At 49.5% G+C, this 10812-nt stretch overlaps 2 protein-coding genes across 11 annotated transcripts; one reads left to right on the forward strand and one right to left on the reverse strand.

Annotated features, from left to right (window-relative positions):
• Positions 1 to 123: 123 nt before the first annotated feature.
• Positions 124 to 6904, reverse strand: LOC144058930 (E3 ubiquitin-protein ligase RNF182). Of its 10 annotated transcripts, none has more exons than XM_077577600.1 (7): positions 6553 to 6903; positions 6278 to 6443; positions 5308 to 5643; positions 3658 to 3737; positions 2944 to 3133; positions 1917 to 2146; positions 124 to 1335 (listed from the first exon to the last, which is right to left on the reverse strand). In XM_077577600.1, the coding sequence occupies exons 2-7, from the start codon at positions 6324 to 6326 to the stop codon at positions 1093 to 1095; spliced, it is 1128 nt and encodes a 375-aa protein (XP_077433726.1). In that variant the 5' UTR covers positions 6327 to 6443; positions 6553 to 6903; the 3' UTR covers positions 124 to 1092. The 10 variants fall into 10 exon arrangements, with proteins under 10 accessions (XP_077433726.1, XP_077433725.1, XP_077433731.1 ...); XM_077577599.1 differs by having other exon boundaries at positions 6544 to 6903; XM_077577605.1 differs by having other exon boundaries at positions 5308 to 5461; positions 5531 to 5643; positions 6293 to 6901.
• Positions 6905 to 7253: 349 nt separating this feature from the next.
• Positions 7254 to 10728, forward strand: snrpb (small nuclear ribonucleoprotein polypeptides B and B1). Its single transcript, XM_077577611.1, has 7 exons — positions 7254 to 7418; positions 8633 to 8784; positions 8901 to 9012; positions 9583 to 9735; positions 9808 to 9937; positions 10405 to 10530; positions 10609 to 10728. The coding sequence occupies exons 1-7, from the start codon at positions 7416 to 7418 to the stop codon at positions 10647 to 10649; spliced, it is 717 nt and encodes a 238-aa protein (XP_077433737.1). The 5' UTR covers positions 7254 to 7415; the 3' UTR covers positions 10650 to 10728.
• The last annotated feature ends 84 nt before the right edge of the window (positions 10729 to 10812 follow it).

Raw genomic sequence — 10812 nt, forward strand, 5'->3', positions numbered from 1 at the left:
TCTTGACGATCGTCTTGAGCGCAGCTGAGGCCGGCAAGTCACGGCACGTTTTATGCTGACACCAAAAAACATTCTCTTTGTGACATGGTTCGAACTTAGAACAGCAGCTGATCGGAGAAAGGGTCAGACGTGTTTGTTTTTTTATTCACTTTCATTCTCATCTTGTTACACACAAATGTTAGCTTATGGCTAGCAACCTAGCATAGCAACAAGACCAAGGTTTGTTTGTTTTTCTCTCTCTCTCTCCATTGATCAGGCAGACTCTCTCTATGGGCTTTTTGAGGGTAACCCGACATTTATTGGTATTTTCTTGATTGACCTCATCTTACTGCTGATTTGCTCCTTTTTTTTTTCTCAGGAGAACCCCCCCCCCCCTTTCCCGGAAAACATCCCCTCCACCTCCAGCTCTCATGATTTGCACAACTCCATCTTATTATATATTTTTGCCCCATTCCCCGCTTATTTGATTTAGTATTGTTATTATTATTTAGAAAACAAGATTTAGATTTGTTTTTTTCTTGGTTCACGTTTTGAATTATTTACGGATTTTTGGGGCCACCTTTTTTGGGGGGCTTTTCTGTTTGATTAAAGCTACAGCACACCTGGCTCATTTGTGCTAAGCTAGGCTAGCAGCACGTCCGCTGTGCTGGTGTGATGCGCGTGACAGTTGGATGTCTAAAAGAAAAACAAGAACAGCCACCGACAGTCAGCTTGCTGTCATCCCAAAAGTTGTCGCCAAGCCTGACGTCAGTCAATATATGAACCAAATCCTCATTTGTTGCTTTCACATTGTTTCAAATGAACAACTTGGACGTCAGGGCGAGCAAATGCAACGCGCCTTCGCTGGAAACTGCAGGAGGTGCGCTCCATTTGATACTCATATTCTTCATTTGGCATACCGAAGCACATTATCCCTAAAAGGGAGACATTTGTGTGTATTGTTTTTAGGAACGTGGCACTGCATCCGGGAAGAAGAAGAACCTCTCAGAGAACGAAGATGTCGCAACATTGCGATCTCTTCAAACGGCAACTTCCCTGTTGCAAATGGCGATTTTATGCGCTCGCCATATTTATGTTACGGCCTGCACCATTTCAACTTGCAGCCATCCTGACGGCGCGCGCTCGCGCACGCGCTAGTCGTCGGCCGCAGATGTGATGGCGACGGCGGCGTTGTCGTGGCAACGGCCGGCAACCGCCGCCAGGAGCTCGTGACACAAGCAATGGCAGAAGCCGTAGAGGACCAGCAGAAGCAGCGTGGACGGGACCAGGCTGACCAGGAGCACGCCCGGCCACAGGTGAGCCATCATCAGCAGGTAGATGCCCACCGGAAGCGAGCTGAAGTACACCTGAATCAAAGCGCGCGCGCGCACACACACACACACACACACACACACACAAACAGGACATGAGCACCAGCTTGAAAGCACACGAGTGGCATTAATATGTAAGATTCGGAAAAAAACTACTCAAGTATTTGTACTCGAGCCTGACCAATTCATAGGTCAATTTATTTATTGTTTTGGTCAATTTTTGCAGACCCACACACACACATTAACACACTTTAACTTAAGATAATGATTTTTTTTTTATGTGAAAAATGGGCCCAAAAAAATCGACAGGTTTGCGCTGTTTTTTTTGTTTTTGTTTTTTACCACCACCAGATAATGACATTCAAACTAACATTTAAAATGCTGATTTTGCTTTCTGTTGTAAACTTAAACACTAAATGAAAAAGTACTGTAAAACATTCAAATGTTCTGCTGGGAAATTGGAGCAAAAAAAGTTGTTTTGCTAATTCCATATTTTTTCCAAACAAATCGTCCGATGAATCGGTCACCAGGTTTCTTTTCCCCGCCAAATGTCATCGTCCGCATCGGCCTGAAAGAAGTCAAATGGCTCTGCCCGAATGCACTGACCATGCACAGCGCCCCCAGCAGGCAGCGGGGCAAACGGCGAGACGTCCAGGAGCCGCACTTGCTGGCGGGAAGGTCGCGGGTCAGCGAGTCCTGACTGGGGCGGCGCCGCCGGTACAAAGCCACCGCCGCCGCGTTGAGGGTCCTCAGGGAGTCGGAAGACGGCGACGCTGCCGGCAGCTCCATGATGGTGATTACCAGGCAGTCGGAAGAGCTCGCCGCGCGCTCCGCACCTGAACACGCACGCGCGCACGCACACCTTGAAAAGACCACCACGGTGGACGCTAAGCTATGGCGCTGCGATTGCCCTATTTGACGTCAGCCATTTTCCCGCCAGTGTTGCACGGGCTCCCTCTAGTGGTCTGCCCGCAAACAAATCAAATTCCAGTTGGGTCGCGTTCCAATTTTTCTTTGCACATTGATTGGCCGCTGCACGAGGCGCTGGCCTGCATGCAGCGGCCAATCATATCAAGCGCTGAGATCCAAAACACATCAACTTTCCAATACACCTCAAATAGGTGTATTATGGAGGACAAAGGAAAAAGAATACATAAAATCTGGTCCGTGTAAATGTTTTGTTGAGTCCATTGCTTAAAGGAGCGCAACATGCTAATTGGCATTAGCATGAAGCTAGCGGGCCGAAAGGCTAAGCCATGTGGCGGTTTGACATATACGACATATACGAGTCAACAGTATTGACCGGGCGACGTGGTTCCAACATTTTGTTGAAAGAAACGGGTTGCAGGTCAAAGGTCGGTGAAATGCTAAAAACAGTTCTCCCCACAGGGTGTTGACGTGCGCATGTTGTGGCCAACACATGCATTTTGCTGGACATTTTACTGGGGATGTTCGCTAGCCCTTGTTTTTAAGGCCGATACCAGCTTTTGACATATCAAATTTGCCTCCCAAAAAACAATGGCAGATCATTGACTATAAATCTCCAAATTGTATGCAAGTCTAACCCGAACCCAAAGTCTTTGGGAAGACGTTTGGGTAGAAAAAAAAGCCGCGAGTCGATGGATGACGTCACCTGTCAGCGAGTTGGGGCTGAGCACGACCTCTCCGTGCGGGACTCCTCCTCCTTGTCCTCGTCCTCCTCCTTGTCCTCGTCCTCCTCCTTGTCCTCGTCCTCCTCCTTGTCCTCGTCCTCCTCCTGTCCGAGCTGGCTCGCCACACGACAGGACCGCCAGGATGTGGCGCTCGTCCTCCATCAGCCACGCCTCCACTCCACGAGAAGCACAAGAGAATTTCCCAAATCACAAAAGTCTTCATATTTCTTGTCTTACTCGTGCTGAAGTTTGGCCAAACAAAATTGATAGAAAACAACTAAGGACCCAAATGATTCCATTCCAGGAGGTTAATGAATACGGTTGAATCAACTAATCAATGATTTATTTTCTAATGTATAAATATGTTGTATTTGAGGACACTGGAAATACTTTTTTTTGGGTGCAGTAAACAAAAGCCGACCTGTTTTTATTGGACATTCTTGTTCTATTGAAGAGCTTTGTTCATGTTTTCAACATGTGACGTGAGCAGCAACATCAAACAGACGTCTTTCACTTCTGCTCGTAAAACTTGATGATGGCTTGAGGAAACATTTCAAATGGAAAATGTCTTTATGTCTTTTCTCATTTTTGTATGACGTGTGGAGCCAAATCAACTCTTCATTCATCATCATTGTTGGGGAAAAAGGAAGGCGGGGGGTGGCGGGGGGGGGGGGTGAGGAGCGAGCGGCCCTCACCTCCTCTCGCGGCAGGTGAGTCTGATGCCGGCAGAAGGGACACGTGAGGACGCAGGTGAGGACGGACGGCGACGACTCTCCTGCATGAGACAGCAGCAGACATTTGCACTCAAAACATTCTTTTCACTCTTGTTGCTTGCACTTCATCAACATCATAGAAATCCCATGCATTGATATTATTATTATTGTTATTATTATCGCTTCAACTGCCCCCCCCCCCCCCCCAAAAAAAAAAAAGTCCATCCGGAAGCGCAAATCCTCGTGAGGGGAAAATGAAGCACTTATTCACCAGATTATTTTCTCTTTGATTTCTGTCATGTTTGGATTTTGTTTATTTTGGGTTTTGTTTATTTTGGGTTTTGTTTATTTTGGGTTTTGTTTATTTTGGGTTTTGTTTATTTTGGGTGTGTTTGTTGTGTTTGTCTGTGATTGCTGTTTGTCACGTGCTTCTGAGTTCTTCCCCCGTCTCGTTATGTCTGATCAAATCCACCTGTGTGTTTCTTCCCTTCCCGCCGTGTGAGACCAATCGGCGCCCTCAGCCGATTGTGTTCTCCAGGTGGGGCTGTTGTGTTGGTCCAGTCTGTGTGGGAGCGTCGTCGCCGTCGCCGTCACGTGTGGGCGTCGCCGTCGCCGTCGCCGTCGTCACGTGTGGGGGTCGCTGTCGCCGTCGTCGTCGTCGTCACGTCACCGTCGCCGCCGTCACAGTTAAGTTGTTTCTGTCAAGTCAGCCACAGTCTGGCCAGTCTCCTCTCGCCCTGCCCTGTCTTGGCGACCAGTCTCCTCTCGCCCTGCCCTGTCTTGGCGACCAGTCTCCTCTCGCCCTGCCCTGTCTTGGCGACCAGTCTCCTCTCGCCCTGCCCTGTCTTGGCGACCAGTCTCCTCTCGCCCTGCCCTGTCTTGGCGACCAGTCTCCTCTCGCCCTGCCCTGTCTTGGCGACCAGTCTCCTCTCGCCCCGCCCTGTCTTGGCGACCAGTCTCCTCTCACCCTGCCCTGTCTTGGCGACCAGTCTCCTCTCGCCCTGCCCTGTCTTGGCGACCAGTCTCCTCTCGCCCAGTCCTGGTCTCCCCGCCTTTGGGTCCACCGTCTCCCACGCACACCCTATCATGACAGTTTCCAGTTGTTGCCATGGAAATGGATGACCTTTCCGCTGCATCTTTAACGCAAGAGCGCCATCTAGAGGAGTCAAGAAAATCCCAAGTGCTTCACGAGGCGTCATTTTGCCATCATTAGCTTCACCGACATCAATTGCAGCTTCGCCGTACGACTACAAAGGAGCTTCTAGACTTTCCCGATAGCTTCAACTTGCTCTTATTTTGTTTTAATGACGAGTTCGGTCCTAGTTTTCTCCGTCATGTGTCCAAAGAAAGAGAAAAATGTTGCAAAAAAAATGGGTCCAAAATTGGCTCAAGAATGGACCGAGCAAACTTTTTGAGTGATTTAACCCAACATTTTATGATAAACGGGTTTTTAACATCATAAAAAGTGGGATGAAATCAAATGAATAACCCTAGAAAAGCACTATATGAATCTGATTTTTTAAATTATTATTATTATTAAGAATTTCAAGTTGGCCGATTCATTTGCTGACGGATGAGCGGTCGCTGACCTGTGACGGGAAAAGCAACGATTGGCCGCAGGTGCCGACTCACCCGCGTCCAGCATCCTCTTGAGACACTTGGCGCACACTCGATGCAGACACGCCAGAACTTTGGGCTTGCGGCCACGAGTGTCGTAGCGGTTGTAGCAGATTTGACACTCCAGCTCGTCCAGCGTCAGCGCCAGCGACTCCGCCCACGTCGCCGTCTGCACGCGCCGGTCGTTATAGCAACGGCACATCCGTGACACGCGCCGCCGTCGCTCGCCCGGTCTCACCTCGCCTGGCGACTCCGGGCCGGGCTGTCGGCTCATTCCGTCGCTCGTCTGAGGCAGAAGGCGCGCGATGTCGCTTGCTGGTGACGTCATCCACGGCGGGGACGCGCGTCCATCTGCGGGACATCGGCAGCAGTCGTCATGGCGGTTTGCAACATCCTGACGACCAAACGCGCACCAGGACATTTTGCTCTCTTTTCATACGGCAGCCGTCTGCATGATCTGATGGCACGCGCACGCACGCGCGCGCGTATATTTATAGTGGCATGCCGCAGTTGTTATGTAAGCACGTCAAAGGGGACACGATGGACGTTGCCACGGCAACAGCTTCATCTGAACAGCGAATAGGATGAGTCCAATTTGGTCGGTGTCATACTGTTATCAAATCCCTTTTCCTCAAAGAGGGCATCTCTGATTATGCGCACTGCACGTTGGAGGTGACGCAATTCATCAATTCATCTCGACAAGCACTCGATTATCCAAATAATCATCGAGAGACGTTGTTGACGTTAAAATGCTCCAAAGCCTCCAATTTCAGCCTCTCAGCGGAAAATCTTTTCCGATTTCTTTTTTTCCCCTCCCAAAATTAGACACATGCAAGCTTCTGCTTTGACTTTGGAAAAGAGAGAGATCCGTTTTTTTGCCGATTTTCAGTCGCGTCATCAAAATCAATGTCCCGTGTGTGAATAAAGGCACGGAAATTAACAAATGTTTTTCAATCGGATTCACCAATGAATGGAAACATCTCACCTTCAGCGCACTCACTTTCATTTGAGCCAGACGAAAGCTGTGACGTCATCACTGGACGCGTGACGTCATCAGCGACCAAGCGTACGGGTCCAACACGCCGCAGCGGGTGTCTTGTTGATATTCATCTTGCGGGAGATCTGTGAGCACCTCGCCACACCCGGTGACCCTTACAAAGTGCACGGTGCGTGCGCGTGCGCGGCGTGTGACGTGACGTCACGTTACGTTACTCGACCAAACGGAGAAATGCAGCGGGAACACGCGCGCACCTCAATCACCTGATGCGCGTGCGTGTGTGCGTGCGGGGACGACTTGTTGTCAGCTGTCAATCAATCACTGCCGCTGACGTAATCGATCCCACGCTGGTTCGCGTCGTCCGTCACGCCAACTCGTTCGGCCTGCCCGGTGGCGCGCGTGCGCGTGCGTGGTGGCGACTCTGCAGCTGCGGCGGCGGCGCGCGGGATCCCTGGTGGTTACCATGACAACTGGCCCGCAGGGGGCGGGATGACGACGCGTACCTCCGTCAATCAATCGACACGTGAGCACTAAACGCATATGTAAGAAATAAACAATGTCGACACAGTAAAGGGGCAAAAAGGAGGCAAAATAGCCCATTGACGTTAAGGTGCCCCTCTACGCCCATGTGCGTGGAAAAAATAAAATACAAAATCAAACGGTGACGTCACTTACCCGTTCACCTACGTCAAGTATTTTTTTAAACAGTTAACATAAATAAAATAGTTTTAAAAGAGAATTGAAATCAACATTCGAGGACAAAGGCGTAGTTTGTTGAGCGATAATGGCGAGCGTGTTGCTCTTGGGAAAGGGACAAACTACGCGTGTCGATCAAACGGTGACGTCACTGACCCATTCATTCCAAAAGTTTTTTTTTAAGTCATAAATGAGTATAAATAGTTTTGTAGCTTTTAAATCATCATTTAATGGCAAACTAGCGAAGTTTGTGGGCTTTGCTACTAGGAACCTTCGAGGGTTGATCTTGTGTGAAGAGGACAAGTTGCCCGTCGACGTAATTTCCGGTGATTCTCTCATAAAGACGGGCTTGGCGGGACCTCCGCGGCTCAATTTTTTTGGGTTTTGCTCTGTGAATCCGGCGTCAATCGGAGCCATCAGAACCGCAAACATGGTGAGTGCGTTCGCACATTCAAGTGGACCCGATGCGTGCCTCCACGCGACCGCCATTGACGTGATTTTGGGCCCGGTTTGCCGCACAATGGACGCCGATGAATGTCTGCGTACTCGGGCGGACAAACTTGAGCAGTTTGGGTTGGTTTCAAAGGAAACCTTTTCCGCTTGAATCTCTTTGTTTTTTTCTTTAAAAAAAAAGAAGGCGGCTTGCGTCAAATTCCACATATTGTTGTCGTGGTCTTGAAATGTGTACCGCTAGCATGCCGGTTCGTCAGCTAGCTCCCTCGACGTTGGGCCGACGTTGCTTTCGGCGCCTTACAAATGCGTCCAAACGAACATGAAGTGAAGCAAATCGGCCATACAAGAACGTTTCGTTCGCCAGTCACCGATTTGTTTGCACAAAGTGTGCGGCTGCTTTAAAACAACAACATAGAAAAGCCTTTCAAAATATCCGTCATGTCGTCTATATTGTCATATCGATTATCTTTGATATTTTTCGCCCGCGTTATTTTGCCGTGAATCGCGCGTGAAACGAAAAGTATAAAATCAGCGAATGTGGATGAGCTCGTGGCATAATGCTTATGGCGTAGCCCAAAAGCGCGAAATCACGGGTTCGAATCGTGCTCTGTATGTTTTTGTTTTTAACTACATAGTAGGACAGTTGCCGGTCACGGCAAAATATCCCCTAGATATATTTCTCCACCATGGGCTTATAATTCGCGTCCGCATTTGGAATGTCTGTAAAAATGCTGATTGTTTTCCAGAAGGGGACCCGGGGCCACTACGTGACCGAAGTTCACTGCCGCAGTTTGACATTTTGTAACTAAGTCCGATGATGATGTCTTCCGTCATCATGTCAAAACGCACACAAATACAACCTTGCATATGTCACCACCCCCCTCCAATAATGTGTCAAGTCACAATGAAGCAATTATCAATTGGACAACTGTTTTGATAATGGTTTGATCGTGAAGAAAAATGGCAGCCTCTCAAAAGGAAGTGTCCGATTTGTGTTAGCAAACATGAAATTAGATTGAGTCTTGTTTTCAAAACATTTGCAAACGCCCGCTTTCATTTTGAAAACATAAACACGTTGTCATGTTTTCCGCATGGAAACAAAATAATTTGTTCCCCGTCAATGTAAATAAAGGATGCATAAAGTTTGCCGCGTGTCAGCGAGTGACCTTCATTTTTGGTTTGTCTTTTTTGCAGACGGTGGGCAAGAGCAGCAAGATGCTGCAGCACATCGATTTCCGCATGAGGTGCATCCTGCAGGACGGCCGCATCTTCATCGGCACCTTCAAAGCCTTCGACAAGCACATGAACCTCATCCTGTGCGACTGCGACGAGTTCCGCAAGATCAAGTAAGCCCCGCGACGCTGGTGCGAACGTGCGTGCTAACGTGCGTGCTAACGTGCGTGCTAACGTGCGTGCTAACGTGCGTGCTAACGTGCGTGCTAACGTGCGTGCTCCCACGCAGGCCCAAGAACTCGAAACAGCCCGAGCGGGAGGAGAAGAGGGTCCTGGGCTTGGTCCTCCTGAGGGGGGAGAACCTGGTCTCCATGACGGTGGAGGGCCCGCCGCCCAAAGACGTAAGTGTGCCGGGTCGCAGCATGCGGCTCCCTCTAGTGCCACGCGAAGGAAGCGCTACCCACCTGCATTCACATGCACTCAATCCGTTTGCGTTTTGGTTTCAAGATTTTCCTTTTTCAGGCTTTTTTTCTCTTTCATGTCTCCAGTGACAAGACTTGACTTTTTTTTTCCAAATGATGCTCAATTTTCCAACAGCGGGAATGCTACAGTGGCTTGAAAATGTCTTCAATGGTGAAATTGAAGGAATTTAAGATTTTAATTTGAATGAGTCAAAGCTATTGCTGATCATTAAAAGCTATTAAGTTGTGAGTGTTCGAATGCTGGCTGGTTTGCCAGACAAGTTTTTCCCGTCAACTTTATTCTTAGAATTATGATTTCTTTATTCTGATAACGTTCCCAGTTTATGGTGATGTCTTGTGTAGTTTGGGATGTGATGGTGCCGGCAACTTTTATTTTGTGTGTCGGCGTTCCTTGTTGTGAAAAGTTTGCCACCCGTGCGAGTTGCGGGAAAACTCTTTGGACTTTTGGCGGACTCGAGCGTGACGGTCATTTTCCTTTCCTCCCCTCAGACGGGCATCGCTCGCGTCCCTCTGGCGGGTGTGGCCGGCGGTCCCGGAGTCGGACGGGCAGCAGGCCGCGGCGTCCCGGCCGGAGCCCCGATGCCTCAGGCTCCCGCTGGGCTGGCGGGGCCCGTGCGAGGAGTGGGCGGTCCTTCGCAGCAGGTAAGGCACACGTGCCGGCATTTGTGCCGGCCGGCGTCCGCTCGTTGCTGATTTTTGGGCTCGCTCCTGCAGGTGATGACGCCGCAAGGCCGAGGCACCGTCGCCGCCGCCGCCGCGGGGGCCAGCATCGCGGGGGCGCCCACGCAGTATCCGCCCGGACGAGGCGCCCCGCCTCCGATGGGCCGCGGGGCCCCGCCTCCAGGTAAGCGTCCTTTTTTTCGTCATCTTTGCCGAGGGTCCGCTTGGCTCCGCTAATCGGGAGGCTTTTGCCAAGAATTGTCATTGGCTGAAGTTTGCCGATTGAAAAGCCGATATATTGCTGCTGTTTCATGAAACCATGAAGGTTGCGATCCTAATATGTGGCAAAATAAAATTCCCATAACCAATGAACTGGTCAATCAATTAAGAAATATCTATTTAATTTCAAACGTTTTTTTTTTTTTTAATGAATGCGATTACACTACATGAGACGGTTTGACAAAACGATGTTTTTCGAATAATGTTTGGATTTTACAACCGAGAATAATTGGTGAAAATAATTTTTTAATTCTGCCAAAGATCAAGCCCCCCCCCCCCCCCCAAAACTTTTTTCGTCTTGTTTTTACGGCGTTTGAGTTTCTGCTGTGGGAATCCATGTGAAGTTGTGACGTGAATGTTCCACGTGCGCAGGTATGATGGGTCCTCCCCCTGGCATGCGGCCCCCGATGGGTCCCCCCATGGGCATGCCCCCTGGCAGAGGAGCCCCCATGGGCATGCCCCCACCAGGCATGAGGCCGCCCCCCCCCGGCATGAGAGGTAAGTGCCTCGTTGTCCGTGCCATCCACAATTCCTCCTTCATGTCCCGTCTGTTATTTATTTCAATTTTTTGGGCAGGACCGCCCCCTCCCGGCCTGAGACCGCCTCCACGTCCTTGAAAGACGAGAGACGCACACTGTACAAACGTTCTTTTTGTTTTATTGCTGGTTTTTTAAATAAAGTTGGATGTTTGCCTCATGCTTGGCTGTTTGTTGCTATAGTAACCACTTGAGTGCCAATGTTGTCATTCACAAAAGATGTTTGGTGATTTCATGTCAACAC

This window comes from Vanacampus margaritifer, chromosome 10 (genome assembly GCF_051991255.1).
Source record: "Vanacampus margaritifer isolate UIUO_Vmar chromosome 10, RoL_Vmar_1.0, whole genome shotgun sequence".
Taxonomy (NCBI): Eukaryota; Metazoa; Chordata; class Actinopteri; order Syngnathiformes; family Syngnathidae; genus Vanacampus; species Vanacampus margaritifer.